Here is a 27,397-nt window from a genome sequence, read left to right as displayed (position 1 = left end):
CAGAAAGTCACCAATAGGTCTTTAATGCAGCTTAATAGGATGTTGGATATGTACCGCTTTATATTTCAGTCTTAGATAAATTTATAATTTTTTAGTAGTAAGTGGTTTTGAACTAGCTTTTAGAAACTGCAAGTACTCACAGATTTGTGTACCGTTTGTCTTTTTTTTTTTGATAGTCGCTTTTTAATTTGTTTTGTTCTGATAAGCAAGCTTTCACAATAGATTTCTTATCATTTATTCTCATATTATATCGTTTGAAAATTCAAGGTAAGGAGGGCTAGGTGCAGCAAACAGTTTACCCCGCAACATTTAGTATGTGCCTGTCCTAAGTCATGAGCCTGTAAATCAGTGATTGTGGTTTGTTGCTGTACACTGATATTTGATTTTCGTTTATTGCTTTTGTACAATAGAAAGAAATTCTGTGTTTTAATTTTATTAATTTTATCTTTTGATATCTTGCTATGTGGTTTTTGATTTGCACATTGTTGAAGGTCATATGGTGATCTATAGTTGCTAGCTAATTTCAATGTCAATTGGCATCTGTAGGAGCCCCGGGGTTGTCTCATTGGCAATAATTACTACCTCAAATTCGTCAAATGTTGGAACAATATTATGTTGTTTTCCTTAACCCACATTGTCAATGTAACATTGACAGTCATAAAGTCTTATCAACTCATATAAATTCACCAAAGCAAACAAGTCTTTTTTTATAATTTTTTTTATTCATAATATCAAAAGCACTACAAATATATTAAAGAAAAACAGCTACTAAATTAATATGAACATTTCAATACTGTCCAAAATAAATGTGCACAAAGTTACTTTAGAAAAGAGATCAAAATAAAGAAACTCATAACAAAATGCTACAAAATTGTATTATGATGACTTGTTATTAAGTTCATGTCATAAGTTTTCCTGTTACAGAACCTACCTATTGTATTCATTGATAATTGTTTCTTGTCCTGAAATGCATGAACTATTTGTCACTAGACATTAACAAACAAACAATCAATCAGTCTACTATAAGTTTGTTCAATCAATCAATCAGTCTACTATAAGTTTGTTCAATCAATCAATCAGTCTACTATAAGTTTGTTCTTCTTATATTACATCAACTAAATGGTCCGATTTATTGGACTAAAAAGTGTAAAAGAACAAGTACAAATTATTTGATATTTCTAAATACTTGTTTTAAAAAATAATAATACTGTTTGATATGTTAGTCAGGGAATGTTTGTGATACAGAACCAAACTCAAATTAAAATTTTGTTTGTATCAATATCTCTTCTTGGAGTTCTTAAAAATGTACACATTTTTTACTGAGCAATTGGAACCAAGTTCTAACTCATGGCAAAACTTAATTACATGTACTTGCAAATATCTAATCCACAATATTGATGCTTTAATTGCTGTTATCTGTTCTCAAAACATGGCAAAGCCTTCCATACAGAGTTAAAAAAAGAAACTTAATGTGGTTACATTGAGTATTTTGTGGAGTGAGTATTTATAAACTGCAAGTATGATCAAAATACAATCTCAATTTACTTATAATACTTTAACATTCAAAATGATCATGAGGAGGATGAATTTAGATAATCATGAGTGTTAAATTGATTAAAACTGTGCAACCATAGCACATAGATAAAAGAAAAAAAAAGTAGCAATTATCCTAAAGGAAATAGTTATCAAAGGTACCACGATTACCAGGATTATAATTTAGTATGCCAGATGCGCATTTTGTCTCATAAGACTCATTAGTTACGCTCATATCAAAATATTTATAAAGCCAAACAAGAACAAAATTTAAGAGCATTGAGGATCCAAAATTCCAAAACTGCTAAGGTCATCTATGTCTGGGATAAGAAAATCCTTAAATATAAAAATCTTAATGGTACAATTATTTTGAAGGCTATATTTTCATCTTTTAAGTTTTTGAATGAAGAAAAAATGAAAAAAAGGTGAATCATCTACTATAGAAACATTGATTTAAGTAGAGTTAACCTTTCCTAGTTTTGTCTTTGAATTTAATTTAATTGGAATTATATTTAATTAACTCCATTACACTATTGTAATATACGTATGTAAATTAAAAGTTTGTTGGGGTTAAATCTAATAAATAAACTTACAACCCCAAAGAAAACTTCAGCTTTCACAGTAAAATTGGTTAAAGATTTATTTTAGTGCCCAAGTAAAATAAAGTGATTGTAAGTTCAACAGAAAAAATATTGATCATCAGTTATTTCAGCAGCTATCAAATAATTAGGCAAGATTAAATCACATATACTTTATTTTTTACATTGAGTCTTGAACAGTATAAAGATTGGCAGCACTTGGTGTATAATTATAAAATGGATTACAAACATAAATTTCAAACAAATAATGTAGATAAGGTATTCAAAATTTAAATGTAAATCATAATAGAAAAAAACAAGGAATGTCATACAAAAATATAATAGATATCTCTAAAATTATAAAAACTTTGCAACAATTTTCCCATTTCATAAAATATATAAAAAAATAGTTATTACATCATTCTCATACTACTATCATTATGTAAGCAGGTACTAATTTTGCAATTTGAAAAATTAATTTAACTCTTTTGTCAATTGCAGCTTTAACAAACAACTAAACTATCTGGAATTAGTTTCATTCATAAGAATACTACTACAATCTCCTTACTTAATCTCATTCATAAAATAGAGTATGAAACAAACTTGTCTTTTTCATATACATCAACATCATCACATAGTCATCTAACATTCTACATAAATATTGAAAAAAGTATTAGTCATCTAACATTCTACATAAATAATTTAAAAAAAAAATTTAGTTACATCTTTTTCTTTTGTTGTCTCGTTAATGAAAACAATGCTACAACCTTTCTATAAATATCATTTCATTGTATAATTAGTGTAGGCTTTCCTTAATTAAATAATACTATAAGCATCCCACATTAGTCTATATAAAAAATAAAACATGATAATAAGCTTTAAGCAAATAGACTAAGATCCTCTTATATTTGCGACATTAACAATTTATACGTACATATACAACTTTCCAACTAAGTCTAACTATTAAAAACAATCCAAAATTTTCAAACAGATTATTAAAATCTTCTCTCTTCTTATCCTTTAACCTCATTTAAAAAAAAAACATTGTGGTGCTTGCTTATTTGATAATTATGAAATTTCAGTCCAAACTTGAAAAAAAATCTTGTGGCAATTTTTCTTGGGCTTGCATAAAAAAGTTGGAAAATTCTTTGTAATTATTCAATCTTTAATGTAAAAAAACATATTGCACTGAAGAGAAATTTGTCAAGGTTTTCTTAGAAGAATATTGGATAATGTCATATTCAAATCTAATAATTTCCTTGTTTTTTTCAATCGATAAATTTGTATTCTAATTAAAATTGTAAACTCTAAATTACAAAATTAGAGTGATATAAATATAGAATGAGACAGGGATGTTTTTATTGTAAAATTGAAATGTATGAAACAAAGAAATCCTACAAAAAATATGTATATATAATAAATCATTCATATCTTGATTTTTATTTAAGTGTAGTATTTTGTTCTGGTTCACATATATCTATATATATACTAGTATATGATTGTCAAATATTTATCCCTTTATTAGTTCTGGTACTTCTGAGTTTCATTAATCATTTTCATATATCTCTCTCTAACAGTAAAGGCGGCCATTTTAGGTTGTCTGTGTCTTGTAAATAGTCCTTTGTTACAACCATATGCCCAATTAGTTTCTGTAATAACAAAAGTGTGTCAATACATTAGAACATGACATGGACTAAAGATCAATAATAGTGCAAGGAAATTGTTTGGTTAGAACACAAAAATGTGGTGAGACGTTGTCTTGCAAATAATAATCTTAATTCATGTGTAGCAATAATGAGCTTCAAAGAAGTACGTATGTTTCTCCAGCTCTAGAGTCTGTTTCCCAAAAAAACTTACAACTAAGACTGATAGTTAGCAATGAACAATTCATTATACTTACAATCAATCATAGTCGTAATTTTTTTTCAAACCGACTCCTGATCTTCTCAGTCAAGTAACTACTGGTAAATCAGAAAATTAGAAATGTATCGAATCAACAGCAGGATGAGGGAATATATATAGAGAATATATTTTGTGAAATTATGTGACTTGAACTTAACTGCATTTGGTTCAACCCTTCTATTTAAATTTTTTTATAGTTCTAACCAAATGACAAATTTATAATTCAAATTAAATTGGAGACCTGGTCAACTGCGTTCATGCTCTAGACCCTGTTAATTTATATGAATTGTAAGAATATCTTGATTAAAAACATATTTATAAAAAAAAGAATCTTAAAGCATCTCTCTGCTGCTTAGTCAATATTTCCTTTTTCTAATATTTAATCTAACAGGTCTGGTATTTCTTATGTATGTTAAGTTCATAATACCTTGATTTGAATTGACTACTACAATTGGGGAGCGTAACCACCATGACTACCCATGAGGGTCTTGCATGGTCAGTATTCAACTTTGAATTCAGACAATAGACCAATATTTCCACAATTTGTCATACTCAACATGTACTGGTCATGGACAAATTAAACTTAATACTTACTTTGATCAATGAGGAAATCAGCAAAGTTCCAGATCATTTCTCCAGCTAAATACTCTTTTCTTAAGGTATCATATACTTGATGATACTGAATGAGTAAGTCTTTCTGATATTCTTCTGAGAATGTAAATGATGGACTCTATGGACAAATAAAAATATTAACTTTATATATATAATTGCTACAAATTGTATCTCCCTTGGCCTATCTCACCATTTACAAGTCGTGTGTACTATTTTTAGTCTGTTTGTCTATTTATTGTTCATATTTAGCTATATGGCGTTGTCAGTTTATTTTCAATCTATGAATTTGTCTGTCCCTCTGGTATCTTATGCCCCTCTATGGTCAACATACTTTGCAAAACAACACAATTATGAATTAATTAACAGCCCTAAGCATGTTAATAGACAAAAATGATAATTAAGGATGTTCGCTACTCTTGATTTAGACTTTTTCAAAGATATTCATATTCCTCTAGTTTTATCCATGTAGTTTCAACAAAAATTTTGTCTGCTTACTCCTATTCTTTATATAATTTTATTGCATATTTTGTAAAAGCCATTTTTTTAAATTATTGTTATTTTTTCATAGTTTTTGAAGAGAAAAAGGTGCCAATGTTAGATGTAAAAACAATCAAGAGAGAATCATTTCCCACTGAAATTTCAATTGATTATATCTCAAAAACAAGAACACAGTCGTATCATTTTTTATCACTTTTTAAGTTCCTTTGTATTTACACTATCAATTTGTAATAGTTCTTTTAAAAAGTTTGCTATTTTGAAACAGAGGAGCAAACCTTCAGCAGTACAGAAGTAAGATTATTGGCTTAAAGTTATGTAAATGGGAAATTAAAACGGGTAGTGAGCTGATGTTCAGTGGTTGTTGTTTGTTGATGTGGTTCATAAGTGTGTCTTGTGTTGTTGTTTTTTAGACACTTGATTTTCTTGTTGAATGGTTTTACACCATGTCATTTTTGTGGCTCTTTATATATATAGCTCTGTTTTTGATGTGAGCTAAGGCTCCGTGTTGAAGACTGTACTTTGACCTATAATGGATAACTTTTACAAATGGTGACTTGGAGGGGAGAGTTTTCTCATTGACACCTATACCACATCTTCTTATATCAATGAAACATACTGACACAGCATACACCATTTGTATCAGAACAAAACTGCTATAAACAAAAAACATGCTACTTTTTTTTTAAATTAAACAAGAAGAAGAAAAACCTACTGTGTGTAATCCTGTTAGAGTTTCTGCTCCATATTCTGAGACCATTACAGGTTTATTGTAGTGCTTAAATAGACCTCCCAAAGTTGGTGGTACCTGGTATGGAATTGTCTGTAGGTAACCAGTGTCTTGGTACCAACCAAAATAGATGTTTACCATAATAATATCAACTATGTTCATCTATAAAAGAAAAATAAACTGTTGTGAGCTGTGATTCCCTACCAACAAAATGTAAATCTAAACTTGAATTTCTACTGAATGTGTCTGTGTTTTTCAATCATTTTATCTGAAATGTTCTTTTTTTTATGCACAAGCGTTTGAATCAATTCTTAAGGGATTTTCAATCTTTTCAATATCTGTATGTTTCATGATAACTTAATTATAACTGAAGATAGCCTTGTACACGTCTCTTTCTTATATTTTTGCTATTGATTACTTTTGTCAGTGATATCTTGAAACTCATCTGAATATTATAAATATAATTACTAAACCATGTATAATCTTTGTACATGTACTTATAAAGATTACTGAAAAGATAAATGCAAAATGCATCAAGAAAAGTTTTCAAAATATGCATATTTTCTTCTATTGGTTAAAAATATATTTACACTTTTGGTATTTAGCTGTCTCCCAATGACCTTAGACCTTCCAAAAGTATATTATTGGAAACGAAATACCAAAATGATCAGTAAATCATCATTTAACACTCATAAACCAAAACAGATCTAGATCCATATCTATAAAGAGGACAAAAACCATACAGACAACTGTTGGTTTTTAGTAGAGTAGACAACAGTTACAATATGTGACTCAGCCACTGAATAGTGGAAGATAAAAATGTATTTTCAATTTAATTTGCATAAATATGTATATAATTAAAATATACTAACTGCATGATCAGTTAATGGGTTACTGTTACTTGAAGCAAAGGTTACCAGTCTAGATGGATCCAGAGCCTTTGTCAAATTATATACCTGTCTAAGAAGTAAAAGGGTGTAATTACCAAGAGTTCCATAATTGTTAAAACATTTAAAAAATGATTTTAAAATGACATGCTGCTTTCACTTTGTTAATAACAGCCCAATAACTTCTTGATATATTTTGATGTACTAAGGTGAAATTAAAAAAATCAATAATTTAAAGATGATACTTTAAGTCAAAGTAGGGGAGGGGGAGGGGGAGGGGTTGTCCAACTATACGTCCCCATTCAAATATGCATTGATCATCCAAAAAAACAGAGGGGTTTCAACCCAAGGAACCCCCCTGGATCCACCACTGTGCTGTATTTAAATAGAAATCAAACTAAAACTGTAGAGCTTCTAATCCATTGGAAAAATGTATAAAATTGAAATAAAATAAAGTTCTGTGAAACTGCATGTATGATTTTGATGCATTAACGCCAGATCAAACCACTCTGTCAAACAAATTAAAACTGTCAAACTGAAGGTTATTCAATTGCAATTCTCATCAAGTCGAGTTAATAATCAATAGTTAAAAACCTTGCAATAATTTCTGAAATTACAATACAATTGCATTTAAATTCAGTTAAAAGAGATTGCTTCTTTACCTTTAAGGTGGTACCTAACACTACAGGGACATAACTCTGTAAAATCAGCAGAACGTTTTAATGATGTTGTGTTGTTAAGGGAATATTAAGCTCCTCAATGATCAAAATAAGTGTTTGTCAAACTGCTATATAACCAGTGTAATTTTTCTGATTAAACGGTTGGTTCAAATTTTTAGAATTTTTTATATTTTTGTCAAAGGGTCAAAGTAAATACTTTGTCAAATTTTTTGTCAAAGGGTCAAAGTAAATACTTTGTCAAAATTATAAGAAAATTAAGCCAACCAAATTAATTTTAGTTAAGGTGTTGGGTACCACCTTAATGATAGATCATGATACTGAGCATAGGTAAAAGCTGTGATTGTAAACCATGTCATATGAACAAAAACAAATGATTATGCCAATTATCGACACAGCAACCCAAAAACATGTAAATCTAAAGACTCAAAAAATAGGCAGCAGCTAAAAAATATGTGAAGCTCTAGATCTAAATAGTCAAGGAAGAAAGTATAGTTGTAAATAGATTCAACCAAGACAATCACATTTATATAAATAATTAAATTAAAATTTCTCAAAGGAAACTAGTAAGCTTCCTGTCTTCAGACAGGCATATGATCATATCTTTGATAAACATGATAAATAATGAGCATTTATATTATTTTAGAATATTAATCGTTATGCATTTCATAGCATAGGTAAAGTGAAACCACAAATTTAAATGTTGAATAAAAAAAAAACTATTCTATAGGCTTTAATGCATACTTTAAAAAAAATAACAAAACCAAAAATATAAATTAAAGAAAACTAAATGTTTCCTCAATCCACAAAATTGGTATACATTTAAATAAATTAATCCACATTTACTATTTTATACTCACTGGAAGTAAGGACCAGATATACTTAATCTAGAATTAGGTTCATTAGCTAGAGACCATGCTATAACAGCAGGCCTGTTCTTATCTCTGGATACTAGCTCCCTCATGGCTTGAAGGTGTAAGGTCAAGGTCTTGTTGCCATAATTACCTTCACTATAACAAAAGATACATAACATAGATATAGGAAGATGTGGTGTAAGTGCCAATGAGTAAACCATTATAAGTCAATGTACGGCTTTCAACTATGCTTTATTAGAATCCAACATTTTGATTTGCTAACAACAACCAAAACACTTCAATATCAATGTAGTTCAGAATACAATACACAAGATTTGACTGTGTGTACTGCCAGTATTATAAGCATGATAAGTGACAATGTTAAAATATTGCAAAGAAAAAGTTTCATATAATTCTTAATGTCATCGCTGTAGCATTAAAATGTAATTATAATATGAATTGAATGCTTTCTTTTGTTGTGAAAGCATTGCTGGTGCACTCATTTTCAGAATGAAGCTATTACACCCTAATTAAATTATAACTAGATATAGAGGCTAGCCCACCGCTTCAAAAATAGCCACTTTTCAGTAAAAATTATCATTAAAAGGGGAATAATTACTAAATGTGCACTGACAATTTCAGCCACGTTAACATACTTGCAGATCTTTAATTCAGCTATAATTTTCATTTTCTCAAAGTTTCTATTTAATTTTTTTTTTTTAAGTTTTCAAGATAAACCGCAAAAAAGGCAAAACAATATAAAAGATTATTTATAAAGATTAAGAACTCCCATAATAAGTAGAATTAAGATTTTGTTCATTACCACTTTCTTGATGATCATTTATTCTAGTCAAAATTTCTATCTTTCTTAAGACAAATTTCAATAGCTCGGCAATATCAGGCAACGTTTTTTTTCAAAGTTATTACTTATCATTTAAGGGCAATAACTCCTACAAAATTTGTCTGACAGTTTATAATAGCATTCTGACAGAAATTTAAAAAAACAAATGGGCCTGGTCTCTTTTTGTGCCATGTGGGTCCTTCATATCAACCACATGTTATCGTGCGTGTAATGCAATTCATCATCTGAATAAGCAAAGTTATAGTGCACAAGTAACATCTGACAAGATTTGTGTGTGTAAAGATACGTTAACTTGGTTATATAGATATAGGAAGAAGTGGTATGAGTGCCAGTGAGACAACTCTCCATCCAAGTAACAATTTATAAAGTAAACCATTATAGGTCAAAGTACGACCTTCAACATGGAGCCTTGGCTCACACGGAATAGCAAGCTATAAAGGGCCCCAAAATTTACTAGTGTAAAACCATTCAAACGGGGAAAACCAAAGGTCTAATATATATATAAAAACGAAAAACCAGAAACACTAATGAACCACATATGGCCATTTAAATCTTACAACATCATTTGAGTTTTTTTGTATAGTTGTCGCATTTGCAATTATACCACATCTCCTTATTTTTATACACTAACATCTTACTAGATTAATCCTATAGCAGGTGATTCATCAATTACTACAACGCCTTGCTGATCAGCTTGGTCCATTATTTCCTCTGCATAGGGGTAGTGGGATGTTCTAAAACAGTTCACACCTAACCATTTTAATATGTTAAAATCTTTAGCTACACTGACCATATCCAAACCTTTACCTCTAAGCTGGAATAAAGAGTAGTGTTTTAATGTGGACTGGGCCATATATATTATATACTCACAATACTGTAGATTCATTTATTTTTGGTGGGTACCAATTTTAGTGGAATACAGAAAACTTGCATGTTCGTGGATACTTAATTTTGGGGTTTTGGTGAAGTCAGCACACAAGACTATAGAAAATTTGCCATTCCTTGATGATTTAATTTTGCGGTTCACCTGTACCCACAAAATCCATGAAAATTGGTATCCAACAAATATAAATGAATCCACAGTAACTGAAGCTTCTTCTGCCATTATAAAATATGAGGTCTTGGCCTATTAATGCTACCAAAAAGGTTCATCCTTAGAATTCATTTTTTGTTTGTTTGATCCATTTTGATAAAGATCAGTAGAAAATTCATCTGTACTGTCATGATCTAAAATATCTCTTAATGAAATTGTTCTTTAATAAAAGTAGAAGTTATCATGTAACCAAATTTCTAAATTTCATAGTCAATGTTGACCTTTAAAAGATAATGACTATACTTTGAAGGTTCCTTTTGGTTGTATAGATATTCACATACATCAATGGCATTGTCAATGGTTTTCTAATTCTACTAGATTTTAACTATGAATGCTGCACTAGCATGACTAAAAAAGTAACTGTGAAGGTAGTACATGGAAAGCTAATATATCTGTTCTTATAAAATATCACAATAGTTTTGTAAATACTGGTTTCTGTTTTTTCATTCAACCCCTGACAAAATGCCTGACGAAGACTATATGTATATATATGAATAATATGAATGTTATGACCAATGCACTATATTTTGTGTATCAAAAAAGGTAGTGTAAAAGTCTTGGAAGATTTAGATATCAAGTCGGTCCTATAAGGTTTTGATTGCATTTCATGCAATCTTAACCTAAAAATATTTTTATAATTGTAAATAGATGTAGTATGATTGTAAGTAAGGCAACTACACATTGTTTACATTTTCCCTGTATTTACTTACATCATAATCCTCATGTTTGGCCACACCATGACAATAAAATGGTTTGTTGTTAATCAGTAACTGTGTGTTAGTTTTGTTAACAGTCCTGAATCCAAATGGCTGTCTATATATATCTGTTGATGCACTTGTAGAGTCTTTCACTGTAACCTGTTAATAAATAGGTACATTTTGTATATGAATATTTGGTATGAGTGTCCATGTCACAACTTGTAACTTAAAAGTAAATGCATGCATATATTATCCATTAATATAAATTTAATTTTGGTGGGTTTCTTTTAATCTATTTTATATAGTTATCTATTAAAGCATTAGCTACATTTTCGTATAGAAAAAACCTTATATGACCATGGCCAGGTATAAAGGAATAAGCTTAAGATTCAAAAATATATTGCATATTTCATCGAAGTCTGATTTATGCAAGTCATTGTTAAATTCAAAGCTATCTTAAACACAGGGTAATTTCAAATTTGACAAACTGTATGTCATGTATGTACCTTTCTACTAATGACTACAGTGTGTATTATCTTTTTTCACACATGAAGTTATTTACCAATACCAATTGAAAAGTTGTCATTTTTGTCCTTAAAGGAGAAGAGCCAGGAACTCCAATAAATGGTCCTGTAAAATGTATTTTCAAACTCCAACTATATGAGTAAATTTAATGTACATGTATGTATAATTCTTAAAATTAAATTAAAAAAAATATATGAAAATATTTCATGTCCAGTTTTTTTTTTTAGGAAAATGTGTCTGTTGGGCAAGGTGTCTTGCAACTGTTAATTTTCCAGCAAAATTGTCATAAATTATGCCACAAATCAGATTTGAACAAAATGTCATCAACAGTTATGACTTCACAAATACATCACTAATAACGTAACAGACCTGTATGTTTTTGTGGGGGCTCAAGGTATAAATCCCTTTTTTTAAATGAACTTGATCATATATTTAATAGAAAAATAAATTAAAACCAGATGCTCCGCAGGGCGTAGCATTATACGACCGTAGAGGTCGAACCCTGAACGGTGGAGGCAAGTATGGACACAACTTAGTTTAGAGGTAATAATTAAGCATTATATACACATTTCATTTAATTTAGTTGAGACAAACTTAAGTTAAGGTGGTATGGGAGTCTAAAATAAAAATGATAGAATTTGTTCATACTTTGCCAAAACATAGTATCTATTGATATATGTTCAAAAATATCATAAAAATGATAGGTCACCGCGCATTTTCTCAAGCTACAGGTTGTGACCAAATGACACAATTTGTATGGATTATACAGGAAAAAACACCATTTGGTGATTAGACACTAAACAAAATGATAGAATTGTAAAATAAATTAGGAAAAGATAGCTTCAGACAATGCTTTGGGAATATATTACCTCCCCTTAAAATGCCCATTCAAAAACTTTAAAAACAACCAAAAATAATCAATACTTGTAAAAATGTTAATAACTATAAGTTATATTCTTATAAATTGGTTCTTTTAAATGAAAATGCACATTAAATATCTGCATTCCTGTATCAAATTTTGCTAACTTGATAGAAAATGTGGACCTTAGATTCTCTGTTTTTTACAATCCAAGATGGCGGAAGACACCCATACCACCTTAAGAGAACAGAAACAAAAAAAATCTTCAATTTTTCCACTTGTAAAGGGGCATAATCCTATAATGATGTATGTAAGCACTGAATGGTAAAGATTGCTTTAATTTATCATTTGGTAGTAAAAGTGAATGTTGCATTGTATATGTATATAGAATTGATTTAAGTTGATTCAACTACTATTCTGGAAAAAGAAAGATAACTCCAATTTTCAAAGACAATTTCATAAAGCATTGGTTTTAGGTGATTCGATAACCATTCTGGACAAAGAAAGATAAATCCAATTTTTTGTCTTGAAACTACAAAAATGCTTGTTTTTGGCCCCTTTTTGGTCCTTTATTCCTAGACTGTTTGCCCCTTAACCCCATAAATATATACCAACCTTCTACTTATGGTATTAAACATTGTGGTACAATTTCAGAACAATTGAAATACTTATACACAACTTATTGTCCTGACAAAAGATAAATGCTTGTTTTGGGCCCCTTTTGGCCCCTAATTCCTAAACCATAGGGACCATAACCCCCAAAATCAATCCCAAGCTTCCTTTTGCAGTTATAAACATTGTATTAAAATTTTATTGATATCAATTTTCTTATACTAAAGTTATTATCCGGAAACCATCCGTCTTCGGACGACGCTGACGACGACGACGTGATACCAATATTAATTACACCTTATGTAAGAATCCGGGGTTTTGATTGGTTGATAGCCAGTGTATTTTTCACCAATTTACTGTTATCAAATGAATATCGTTCATTTTTAACGCCGCCGGGGTATTTGCTAAAAGGATATGCCTTTTTTACCCTCTCTGCCGTGGTATTTGCCAAAAAATACTCTATCCGACTGGACGCTTGTAACGTCACGGTCAACAATGCGTTTTAGTATATTAACATTCGGTGTAATTAAACAGATATATCATGTTCTTGAGGGGTATTTGCGAAAAATACCAGTCTTGAGAATGAATTTCCCTCGCCTTACGGTTCGTGAAATTTTACATTCTCTCGACTGGTATTTTTCGCAAATACCCCTCCTTAACATGATATATCTGTTCAATATACAACTGCAAAAAATTTTGCTGTCGTATAAAAATGGGATCACCGTTCATTAAAGCTAATTTGAACAAACTTCTTTGTCCTTACTTCAATAAGACACATAACTTACAAGTTTTTCAGAGAATAAAAATATATCTGATATTTAACATGTTCCAATAGCAACAATATAAGAAGAAACCTTTTGTAAAATGTTTGTCGCTGTCGCTCATGGTAAAATATTTAGCATAAAGGGCCATCCCGTGGTAAAATCAGTATAATTCAAGCCCCCATGAATTATTTCTTAATTGAGAAAGTAAATGTTCACAAAGAAAACAACTCTATACATTTGGTAAGAAACTTACCTTTAATACATACATATAGGCAGCTCCAGTTTTAACCATTGAATATGGCCACCATAGCTTAACATTTGAAACAGTAGCTTGACCTTGGATACCTTCTCCCATGGCAACAGTGTTACTATCAGCATCAACAACTTCCACCTGAACTTTGACCTTTTCAGAGTTTGTTGTTATTGTCCAATAGACAGTACCAGTATTTGAACCTAAATTCATTAGGGGAAAAAAAACAATTTCAATTTGATACATTAAAAAAGGTGATAGATAACAACTTTTTGCATGGTTTCAATTGTGGTTTTAGATGGTTACCGATATATTTTGTTTTTGTGGTTTTCAATACCTCACTAAACTTAAACTCCTAAACACAGCATTTAAATGAGTATAAAATTGTTTTAACCACATATACATGTATGCTCATTCAAACAATAGTACACAGAATTAGATAAATACTCTTATGGCTATGTAAGAGGAGCATTAGGTCTTCTTAGGCCTAAAATCCCCATAAATATTTTGAAAAGTTGGCAGGTATGAGGGAGGATAGAGAGGTCCTGATCCCGAAATCCCGAGCTTAAAAACACGAAATCCTGAAATCCCGGGCTTAAATTAAACGAAATCCTGAGGTCCCGAAATTCGAAAAAAGAATTCCCGGATACCGAAAGTGTCAATCCCGAAATCCCGAGCTTAAAAACACCCCATCCCGGAGTCCCGATAAAGGTCCTATCCCCCCTCAGGTATGAAGCACCATAACCATAGATACATCTATGATGTAACTGAGGGAAAATAAAATAATCAGTTTTGTAGCAAATTTATTTACAAGTTTATTTAATAAAGCAGGAAAATATGAAGAGGTAAATCTGGTACAAGAGGTCATCTGCATACAGTCAGGGTAATACTCAAACAATCTTCTTTTTATTATATTGGAAGAGGTAATTGTTTTTAGGGGTTGAGTTATATCCCATTAAAAAAATGTAAATAATAACTTGCCTCCATTATTAGTGAAATCTGTTACAACACGAACATCAGATACATATACAAGTGGTGTTGTATACAGCCGAACCTGTCTGTCTATACCAGCATAGTTAAAAAATCCAAAGTTTAAGTTCTGAATGAAGAAATGTGGAGGATAACTACAAAATATAAAATTAATCATAATCATTTCGTATAGTTATTCTAATGTTAAAAAAGTGATATTCATGCCGATTCCTTTTTTAATAAAATAAACAAAATTATAAAGACAGTAATATATATATATAGAAATCAGAGCAGATTATCTGTTCGACTTAAAATCATATTAATTAATATGTGCTTGTATAACATTTTATATTACCATGATTACCTCCTATACATTTCTAGGAATATGATTGGTCAAAATTAAAGCAACCGTGTGGAGACAATGTAAATTTCATAAGGGGCTTAACTAGGCATGGTTTATTTCAATACACGTTTGGTAGTGGTGTTACATCTATTTGTAAAAACAACACTGTGCTGAGGAAATATCTGAAAGGTTTTTTAACAGGGGAAGAAATTGATTATGAACGATTGAAAAAAATTCATAAAATAACATTTAAGCTTAAACAAGTTGTTATTGTTGGCATTTGATTTTGTTTAAACAAATGGAAGTAGGTTCTGAATATTTAAGATGGATCACTAGTCTCAGTGAATACCACATGTTCAGATAGTTGGTAAGATAAATTTGTTGCACAGTGTTCTAATGACCTTATACGATATATATGGGGTTTAATTAGGTCACTTGCGCCTTATGTGAATAATAATATATGTCCATGTTTTAACTAAGACAATCTTGAGTGCACACATTGTTATGTCTCGCCTTCTTTACTAATCAATGATATTATGTTGATTGTCCTAAATATAAAGCTTTATTACAACTGTCACATAAACTTAACATTAACCAAGAAAAATAAACATTGACCAATGAACCATGAAAATGAGGTCAAGGTCAGATGACACCTGGAAGATAGACATGTACACATTACAATCATTCCATACAACAAATATAGTTGACCTATTGCTTATAGTTTAAGAAAAACAGAATAAAACACAAAAACTTAAGACTGAACCTGAACAATGAACTGTGAAAATGAGGTCACATGCATGACTGAAATATAGATCATAAAATATTTCCATACACCAAATATATAGTTATACTATTGCATATAGTATTAGAAAAAAGACCAAAACTCAAAAACTTAACTTTGACCACTGAACCATGAAAATGAGGTCAAGGTCAGATGACACCTGGCAGATACACATGTACACCTTACAATCAAACATAGTAGACCTATTGCATAGTCAGTGTAAGAAAAACAGACCAAAACACAAAAACTTAACTATAACCACTGAACCATGAAAATGAAGCCAAGGTCAGATGACACCCGCCGGATGGACATATTCACCTTACAGTCCTTTTATACACTAAATATACCATACATATTGCCTATAGTATCTAAGGTATGGACTTGACTACCAAAACTTAACCTTGTTCACTGATCCATGAGATGAGGTTGAGGTCAAGTAAAAACTGTATGACAGACATATATATATGCATGAGGACCTTGCAAGCTATGCACATACAAAATATAGTTATCCTATTACTTATAATAAGAGAGAATTTAACTTTACAAAAAGTCTTAACTTTATTTTCAAGTAGTCACTGAACCATGAAAATAAGGTCAAGGACATTGGACATTAGACTGACGGAAACTTTTTAACATGGGGCATCTATATACATAGTATGAAGCATCCAGGTCTTCCACCTTCTAAAATATAAAGCCAGATCACTATCCCTTTGTCGAGCTTTCTGCAACAAAAACTGCAGGCTCGACAAAAACTAGCCACAGTAATGATAAAAATAACAGATAGAGTTACCATGCGACAACTCACATGTTATTCTGTACATCATATTACAAGTTTGATAAGTTGTAGACATGATGAAATGAGGTTTTGTTTGCTTTACATCTGATAGCAATTTTTTAAAGCATAATCAGTACAAACATGGAAGACTATGAAACCTCAAATAATAATTTATATAATGAAGACATCAGGTGATGCAGACCTTCAGCATGTTTAGACTCAAGAATCAAGAAGATTTGAAACCTGATTAAATGACACCCAAAGAAACTCTTCCTATTGTTAGCAATAGCTACTGTGAAAAAGAAATACTGCATTTACTTTTACTTTAGAAAGTGAATATATGATTTTGTATACTTTCTACCATAGAAATGAAAAAAGTGGTATAACCAAAAAATTGTACTTGGTTTCAACAGCAGTACCAGTGCAAATTGTCCATGTACATGTATCTTTACACTTACCCTATATTATATAGATGCCTATTCAACATGGATCTCAGACAGAAAAGGTTTGGGTAGCCATTTTTCATTTAATAATTAACCATTGGAATACTTACTTGCCATGTTTATACACTATTTCACCGGGTGGCAGTGTAGTGGGTGTTAATGTGTTATCAACAGCTACTGTTAAATAATTCACTGATCCAAACTTTGCAATATCTTGTATCTCTGCCTCGAAAGGCAAATGTCCCATCTCATGTTCAACTAAAAACACAGAATTTATCCACTGAAAGTACAAAAAAGTATAGCTAAATGATTTTATTTTTTTTTTCCTCTAAAGTTTTAATTTCATTCAAAGCTAGTGTACAATAACTACAATAAATATATTATACAATGAAATTTGATTCAATATTGATTTCGCTTATATTTGTCAACAATTTCTGACTCATTCCAATTAAAAGGAAACATCTTGTAAAAAACTTTTCTTGATGGATTTCATTGTCACAGATAAGAGTACAATGAACTTGATATGTAGTTACAAAAAGTGCTGATTCATCAAACAAGTTCATTTAGGCTGCAAACTTAGGTTGGTTTTACATGCTATTTATCTACAAAACTTACAATGACTTACACATGTTACACATTACCAAAAATATATCAGTGCATGTTTTTAATTGTTTTTTTTTAATATATCATGTATATCTTTTTGATTAAGTTAAGACATTTTAATTGTTATTTTTTAGTGTATCTTTCAATGTTGTAATATATGAATATTGCATTACTGTTTCAGATCAGGTGACTGTAGGCGCCTGTTATCACGTTTAAAACAGCTGCATTTGTTTGCACCTGTCCTAAGTCAGGACCCTGTTGTTCAGTGGTAGTTCTTTGTTAATGAGGTTCATATTAAGTGTTTTCTCATTTCTATGTAGATTTGACCTTTGGTTTTCCTGTTTGAATTGTTTTACACTACTCATTTTGGGCCCTACTTTGACCTATAGTATATATATAGTTTCCTTTTCATAGTGCTGAAAAAAATAGGGTAGCTAGGTAATATCATTTTATTTTACAAACATACCTTAGCTGGTAATTACTTTATTAGGGAATCATTCTGCTTTAATAATGCTTGTTTCAAAAGGGCAAAATAAGTGTTAAATATATAGGGTAGGCACTAAAGATTAGGGTAGGTAGAGTTAGAAGAAACACATGTATTAATAGTTTGGGCCTTAACATATTTTATTGCTGTAAACATGAGATCCAGTTTTAGTTATACATTGTAGAATACATGATATAGCTATATAGATGTAACTGAATTGCATATAAATATTTTTAAGCCTACCATTTTAGCATAATATCGTGCACTGTCTACTCTAACCACAACCCTCTGTCCTTTCCATGATAGAGGCAAAAAGAACTCCTTGTCATACCAAACCCATCCTGTGAAGTCTCGTAAAGATTTCTCTTGTGTCACATCATTATAACTTGATGGTACAGGCATTGGTATAACTGGTCCTGTCTGGAAAAAAAGATGCAATTTCTTTTGAAGATGATGTCTTTTTTGGGATATTTTATAGAAGTCATAAATGTAATTTATGGGGAAAGTTTACTGTTTTCCAATGATTTTTTAGTGAAAAAAAAAGTCAAGCAGGTAATTTTCCCCCAAATTGTACCGATTGAAAGCTTGGTTATACTTCTTTTGCTTGCTCGTTACCTGACTTGGTACATTACCATGATGTCCAAGCTAACCAGTTGAAAAATAATAATCCAGAGTCAACAGTCGGTAATATAAAAATAGTCTATTGAAAGCCAATAAAATAATAATATCCTGGATTTGAATAAAGTCAAAACTGATTGCTTAAAATTCGAAACAGTATATACCGGTAGTCTCCCTGATTGACCACAAGATCTAGGTCCATTAGCTAGGCCAGATAAATTTTGTTAGACAAAGAAGTAATTATAATGTTTTACTTATCATGCATTGTCATGCTCATCTTGGTCTATGTGAATATTAAACAAAGGAAGCAGATGGATTCATGACAAAATTGTGTTTTGGTGATGGTGATGTGTTTGTACATCTTACTTTACTAAACAGTCTTGTTGCTTACAATTATCTCTATCTATAATGAACTTGGTCCAGTAGTTTCAGTGGAAAATGTTAATAAAAATTTACAAATTTTATGAAAATTGTTAAAATTTGACTATAAAGGACAATAACTCCTTAGGGGGGTCAATCGACCATTTCTGTTATGTTGATTTATTTGTAAATCTTACTTTGCTGAACATTATTGCTGTTTACAGTTTATCTCTATCTATAATAATATTTAAGATAATAAAAATATAACCAAAAACAGCAAAATTTCCTTAAAATTACCAATTCAGGGGCAGCAACCCAACAACAGGTTGTCTGATTCTTCTGAAAATTTCAGGGCAGATAGATCTTGACCTGATAGACAATTTTAACCCTGTCAGATTTCCTCTAAATGCTTTGGTTTTTGAGTTATAAGCCAAAAACTGCATTTTACCCCTATGTACTATTTTTAGCTGTGGCGGCCATCTTGATTTGATGGTCGGGTCACTGGACACATTTTTTAAACTAGATACCCCAAAGATGATTGTGGCCATTAGTTTGGATTAATTTGGCACAGCAGTTTCAGAGGAGAAGATTTTTGTAAAAGATAACTAAGATTTACGGAAAATGGTTAAAAATTGACTATAAAGGGCAATAACTCCTAAAGGGGTCAACTGACCATTTCGGTCATGTTGATTTATTTGTAAATCTTACTTTGCTGAACATTATTCCTGTTTACAGTTTATCTCTATCTATAATAATATTCAAGACAATAACCAAAAACAGCAAAATTTCCTTACAATTACAAATTCAGGGGCAGCAACCCAACAACGGATTGTCCGATTAATCTGAAAATTTCAAAACAGATAGATCTTGACCTGATAAACAATTTTACCTTGTCAGATTTCCTCTCAATGCTTTGGTTTTTGAGTTATAAGCCAAAATCTGCATTTTACCCCTATGTTCTATTTTTAGCCATGGCGGCCATCTTTGTTGGTTGGCCGGGTCACCGGACACATTCTTTAAACTAGATACCCCAATGATGATTGTGGCCAAGTTTGGTTTCATTTGGCCCAGTAGTTTCAGAGGAGATGATTTTTGTAAAAGTTAACGACAACGGACGACAGACGACGACGGACGACGAACGCAGGTGAGCCAAAAAATCGACTGATTTTGTCACAACAGGTTATTCTTTTCCAAAATGATGCAAACAATACTTATTTGAGACCTCTGACAAATAACGATAATGATATTTTGACAAACATGACAAATGGCTGTAAAAGTTTAACCAATTTGACGTTAACAGTATACATTCCCAAAATGACCTTGAAGCAGTTAACTTTGCAGGCAAAATGAGCTTTGCCATATTTATAGAAAATTTGTTTATTTTAGATTGATTCTTTTGGAAGGTAAAACTAGTATCAGTGAAATGGTACAAAAATGTGATATCAAATAAAAAAAACGTAAATACTTATTATAATAACTTTATTTAAAAAATCTTCACCACACTTGGTATCATTTGCAATTGTTACTAAGTATAGCAGCCAAATATGAAGTCACATAGGCATGTGCAGCATACGGGAAGTGAAAGTAGAATTAGGTGGAAAATGTAAGACGGTCGAAAACACAAGTACGAGACGATATATATATGGGCAGGAATTCGCTAATGCTACTTTAGTGTGACATTGTAATAAAAAAATAAAAATCATTATAAGCTTCTAAATTTTTTACAAATTATTGCTACAAATGGTGTCCTTCTATTAGTACCCAAAAAAATCATTTTTAAACTTACGTCAGTTTGGAACCAAAGCAAATAATGAATTTGGAGCATGTAACATGGACACTTTTTCCAAATTGAGATTAATGATTCCTCAACTTATTCAACATTCAACATCATATATATTGATCACAAAACATTGTCTTTCATCAAAACTCTAAAATGTATATTTTCATTTCTTTCAGAAATTTTGTGAAAACAAGTTTCCTCTACTTTTCTGTCAATGTTACATGCAATGTTTAAGAGATAAATACAGTAAGAATCATTTTCTTACTGAACATGTAAAGGCTCTTTTTCATTGTGTTACCCTCACATTAAAAAATTGTATTAATATTTTTGCAATTATCTCATTTCTGTCATAAAATAGTGACTTAAATGTTGCATGTAACGTGGACACAAAAAATATGAATAATGAACCATGCCAGAATTGACCTTAAAAGATATAAAAAGCCTCCAAACAACCATCTGAATGTAAATTATACAATTATACTGCCACATTTCTCATATATGATATTATTTAAATAGTGGTTAATACCAAAACCATTCACCTAAATTTCAGACAGCAGACATATTTTTTTAACTATACCAGTAGTTATGCTTGTTCATGGTGGTACACTATGGAAGGCTAAATTAAAAGATATTCAAATGTCAAAATAACCAGAAAAATAAAATTATGACCAAAGATAGATCAATTGATGAAGGAGTCATCCAAAATTTCCACAACATGAAACATTTTTATATCAGTAAGTAAGCAATCCGTTTTTTTATGCACAGGGATGAGATTGATAAGAAGACAACCACACAACCATCAGCATCCACGAAGTTTCTCACTCAATAACTAATACTGACAAAGTAAGGGTACAAAATGATTACATGTATCCCTCATTCATGTGACACAGCTACACTTAAAACTAATAGTATGAAAAACCAAGAAAAAATATGGACAAATTTACGAGAGGTTTATACAGCTGCATTTATTGAGAATCTTATGTTCAATCGTTTACATAACTTCTATAAACTTGTTACCTAAACTACAGGAAGCCACAATTTAAAGGGCCCAATAATGACCAGTGTAAAACAATTCAGAAGAGAAAACCAACACCCATTAGACCATAGTCCTGTTTTCAACTTTATTTGGCCTTCTTTTACTTTTTTGTTTCATTAGCGTCACTGAATAGTCTTTTGTAAACGAAAAGCATTTCTGGCCTACAAAATTTCAATTCTGGTATCCATGATGAGTTTATTATTATTATTTTGAAATCAGAAGGAGCCTGAACCTCTTGTAATGCAAAAGATATTCTGGAATGTCAATTATTGGCATAACAATTAAAAAAAAATGTTACAAATTGAATTCCTCATGATTTCTATAATGAGCATCAGTAAATACACATGATACATGTGTTGACTGGTGAATGAAAAGGGATGAATAAACAAGATTTTGAAATAACTATCTTCTACACTGCTGTAGAATGGTCAAATTGGAGATCACTAGTATGTCTGCATACACATGTGACAGTCACCATCATCTGGTTTTCTGACACAGAACTACTATCTGACTGGCTGAAAGGACCGTCACCACCCGACTCACTAATAGGGACCTTATCAGACTGGCTATCACAGACATCATAATCTGCCAGGCTGATAGGGTTATCACCATCTGACAGGCTGAAAGGGATATCACCATCTGACTGGCTGACAGGGACATCACCATCTGACTGGCTGACAGGGACATCACCATCTGACTGGCTGACAGGAACATCACCATATGACTGAATGACAGGAACATCACCAACTGACAGACTAATATGAACATCACCATCTGCCAGGCTGACTAGGACATTACCCTCTGACTGGCTTACAAGAACATCACAGACTGACTGACTGACAGGAACATCACCAACTAACTGATTGACTGATATGTACATCACCATCTTCCAGGCTGACAGGGACATCACCATCTTCCAGGCTGACAGGGACATCACCATCTGTCTGGCTGCCAGGGACATCACCATCTGACTGGTTGACAGGGACAGTATCTTTTTGCAGCATCTTCCTGAGAGTTTTCTTCATCACATTTATTGCTGATCATCTTTTTCTTTCTTAGGTTTATATTGCCTGTAGATTTTTTTAATTAAAAATTGCATGTAAAATTTCAAGACTGACACCAATTTTGTTGTCAATGAAGAAAATACACTTCTAAAAAGAATATCTATATTTAGAAATAGAGATGAAGTTTGATGGTGGTAAAACAAGTTAAATTATCAATAATCTCTTTATAGAGCAAAGGAGTAAGTAAATGTTATCAGTTCTGTTCATGCGTGTAACATTGACAGAAAAGTAAAAGGTTGTATGTCAATGTTACATACATGAAGACCAGAAGATGAAAGTGGTGTGCTTAATAGTCAACTTTGGAGAAATAATATAATTGCTGCCCAGTAATATCTAATTAATCATTTAGGTTATAAAATGTTATATAAATGTCTGACTTTAAGGAAGTAATACCTTTGCATGTAACATAAAAAAATCTTGACACAAAATATTGTTGTCAATGTTACTAACTAGTGTTAAAAGACAAATTAAACAGGAAAACATTAAAACGCTTTAATTTTGTAAAATAAAAATAAGATAATAGCTCCATATGGCAGTAAGTTTTGTTTACGCATGCAACACTGGCCTGAACATGTAAAAGTCTAAATAATAGCCTCTGTCAATGTTACATACACAATTTCTTAATGAAAAAAAAGTTTAATTTGGGTTTACTTTATACATTATTTTTTAAAATAGGTATCATAATAATAACTTTGAATATTAAAAATTAGATTAACTGTTGATTTCAACACAGTAATATCTTCTCATGTAACACAAAAAAGACCTGATACAAAAATCGTAGTCCATGTTACTCATAAAGTTATCATAGGAGCATCAAAGAAATTGTGTGATGACAATATTTCAGATGTTAGTCATTTATAAACTCAGATAAACTCATTTTAAAGCTCATAACAGAGGTTTGGAAATCAATACTTTTAAAACATTATAATTCTGGGTTATGTATGTAACATTGACAGGAACACCAACAAATGATGAGGAAAAATTGCTAGTCAATCAGGAAAAAAATAAACACAAATAATTAAAACTCATTTATTTCTTTAATATCATTTTAATGAAGCAAATTTAAATTTCAACAAGATTTTATTGATTGAATAACTGTATGCACATTTATTAGGTTGTAGCATGTAACCTGGACGCAGAAGATGTGTCAATGTTACATGCCTTTAAACGATAAGAATTACAAGTAAATATTGTAAAGTCTAGAAATCAAGAAAGACCAACAACTTCTCTGTTAAGAATTCAGCATAAATTTACATTTTGATTTAATATTATGCACTGGCCAATTATGCTTTAAGTGTAATAAAGTAATATTGTTTTTATTCTGGTGTCAATGTTACATTTTATGTTTTCAAATTAAGTGGCCAGTTATCTTTATAATGCTGAGAATGAATACAAGTACTAGTTAATCAAATTGGCAATTAATCTGTGGTATTTCATGTAAAAAATTAGATTGATAAGGCAAACCGTACAAAAAAAAGCTTTTGCATGTATCATAGACACCTTTCCTTGGTAAATATTTTCGTGTCAATGTTATGTACAGAAATCTCTCCAGCAATAAAATGAATATCGTAAGGGTCAAACCTGTTTAAATACAAGATAAACTTATATTTTTTGACAAAATTGCAAAGCAAGTCACACATCATTATCAAAGAACCTAATTTACACAAAAAGTGCATGTAACACTTCATTGTGAGGTCAAATTAACCTGGTCCCACTCTCTTATCATCTGCTTGATCACTGGTAGATGCCTAGTGTGAAAGATGACAAATACACATTTTAATGTAATTGTCAGTGGGTTGAAATGTGAAAAAAATAAGTATGGTAATGCTTACTATAAAAAGTATACAACTGTTATAAAAAGATGAGTATTATTGGGCAGTATTGACACGAAAATGAAATAAATTTTCTTACCTTCTATATTTTTCAAACTTCAGTTAATTAATAAAAATCATGAAATCCAAATTGTACCCATTGTTGACACCTTTCAAAATTTGCCATGCTGGACCAATAACTTGTTTCCAAAGCTAATCAGCTAATGAAAAGGTGCATGTAACATTTGTTGACGGGAAAAGTTACATGCACTTGTCCATTTTCAAACGTATTTTATTTGCAGCAATAATCTGATTCTGTACAAAATGGGGTTTCTAAATGATAGACGGATCATTTTGCAGTTGATTTTCAACTATTATAGTAGAACAATTCTTCAGGCATATTCTAAATATGACTAGGGGTTTTGCCACTGCAGAAATGTCACACTTTTTGTCTACAGTTTTCAACTACCAGCACATAACAAGTGCTGATTTTTTGTTGATTTTTTTAATTGGATCCATTTTTTTTGCATTTGGCAATAAAGACTAACCCACTTTGATATTTAAACAATGTTTATTCTCCATGTTTGCATGATTTCTTTATTTTTTAATTGGATAAACACTATTGACCCTAAAATTTCACTAGCGAATTCCTGCCCATATATACTATATGACTATATCTTTGTCTTTTTTTTAGACAGTTCTGTGCAGACAATAATTAAAGCTGTGAATCAGCGTCAACTGAAACTGAATGTGATTATTTAATCTTATTTACCTTTTCAAGTCGTGACATATACCATTTATCGTCAAAGCCTTGAGTTCTGTTGACTGACATATCTGCTCTGAAATTCCATAATCCATTTAGCTCTTTGACTTCCCTTGTTTCTGATTCTCTTGGATAAAGAGTGGGAAAATAATCGCATCGAACTACATCAAAAAATATAAACAGTAATGTCAAACTAACAAATAGAGATTTGGTTTTCCAATAGAACGATCTTAGATATATATCTACCATTTTTAAATCATGTGATCAACAGAGCGCTGTAAAAAATATTAATTTTCGAATCAATACCGGTTTATAACAGTTGAGGAAATACGTATGGAACTCAAACTGATACAGGATAAATAACTTTTATTGAATTCATCGATCATCTTGATCATCATATGTTGCTTTTCATATCTTTCATAAAGAACATTCATATATTTTACAAATAGATTAATAAAGTGAAATAACGATTTATCCTTCTTCTTTTGTGTATTTAAATAAGCTTCCTATGATAGCCGGGAACACATTTAGTAAGGTAATTTTGTAGAGTTATAGCACAGGAGTTTGAAATCCTATCAATAACAGGGTAAAAATATACCAAGTATTCTAAGTTTACCATATACAACGGTCACTGATATATTATATATAAAAAAAGAAGATGTGGTATGATCGCGTACAAACCTCCACAAGATACCGAAATGACACAAAAATTAACAACTATAGGTCACTGTACGGCCTTCAACAATAAGCAAATTAAGCACATACTGCATATTTTACAAGCTATGAAAGGCCCCGAACACTACAGCCACGGTTAATATAATTGCATGGTTTATATATACTGTTCCGTAAATAAGTTTTGTGCACAGATGGTTTTATACTCGGTTCCGTAAATATATTGAGTGCACTGATGTTTATCTACTGTTCCATAAAAATGTTTTGTGCGCTGATGTTTATATACTGTTCCTTAAATATGCTTAGTGCGCTGATGTTTATATACTGTTCAGTAAATATGTTTTGTGCGCTGATGTTTATATACCCTTCCGTAAATATATTTTGTGCGCTGATGTTTATATACTGTTCCGTAAATATGTTTTGTGCGCTGATGTTTATATACTGTTCCGTAAATATGTTAAGTGCGCTGATGTTTATATACTGTTCCGTAAATATGTTTAGTGCGCTGATGTTTATATACTGTTCCGTAAATATTTCTTGTGCGCTGATGTTTATATACTGTTCCGTAAATATGTTTTGTGCGCTGATGTTTATATACTGTTCTGTAAATATGTTTCTCTAATTTTTGCGCTATTTTCACATTTCCTGACCGGTGTGAGAAAAATATTTCTCCTCACTAGTGAAAAATCTGTTCTCGGCAAATGATTAGTCGAAATTTGATTATGACGTCAAAATGTTTTGTTTTCTTCTCAATTTTCCTATTGTGACGTCATGAAAAAAGGCGACCTTGCCTGATGACGTCGCATATAAAGAGCACAATTTTCTGAAAATCTTTGAAAAAGAACGATAAAAAGCATTAGAGAAACAGATTCCGACACTATAACTCGTGTATTACGATATTTCTCCACTCTCGACAGTTAAATTTTATTATTTAAAGGGCTCGGCAAGCCTCGCGCTTTAAATA

At 31.0% G+C, this 27,397-nt stretch overlaps 1 protein-coding gene across 1 annotated transcript; it reads right to left on the bottom strand.

The window, feature by feature from the left end:
- Window positions 1-1,001: 1,001 nt before the first annotated feature.
- Window positions 1,002-26,046, bottom strand: LOC139527917 (beta-glucuronidase-like). The gene is made up of 12 exons (XM_071323593.1): window positions 25,771-26,046; window positions 18,573-18,749; window positions 17,353-17,522; window positions 14,913-15,055; window positions 13,935-14,134; window positions 10,934-11,080; window positions 9,769-9,944; window positions 8,275-8,424; window positions 6,723-6,810; window positions 5,836-6,012; window positions 4,608-4,743; window positions 1,002-3,760 (listed from the first exon to the last, which is right to left on the bottom strand). Exons 1-12 carry the CDS (start codon window positions 26,008-26,010, stop codon window positions 3,633-3,635), a joined length of 1,932 nt encoding a protein of 643 aa, XP_071179694.1. The 5' UTR covers window positions 26,011-26,046; the 3' UTR covers window positions 1,002-3,632.
- Window positions 26,047-27,397: the final 1,351 nt, after the last annotated feature.

This window comes from Mytilus edulis, chromosome 6, assembly GCF_963676685.1.
Source record: "Mytilus edulis chromosome 6, xbMytEdul2.2, whole genome shotgun sequence".
In the NCBI taxonomy this organism is placed as follows: domain Eukaryota; kingdom Metazoa; phylum Mollusca; class Bivalvia; order Mytilida; family Mytilidae; genus Mytilus; species Mytilus edulis.
Note: the sequence above shows the minus strand (reverse complement) of the source record. Positions and strands in the feature narration are given on the sequence as shown.

Excerpts from the sequence above, each read along its gene's own strand:
- LOC139527917 (XM_071323593.1), bottom strand. The coding sequence starts at position 26,010 with ATGGTAGATATATATCTAAGATCGTTCTATTGGAAAACCAAATCTCTA. Across the intron at positions 17,523-18,572 it reads CACGATATTATGCTAAAATG|TGGATAAATTCTGTGTTTTT; the intron begins GTAGGCTTAAAA and ends TTGTACTTTCAG. Across the intron at positions 6,013-6,722 it reads ACCCATTAACTGATCATGCA|ATGAACATAGTTGATATTAT; the intron begins GTTAGTATATTT and ends TTTCTTTTATAG.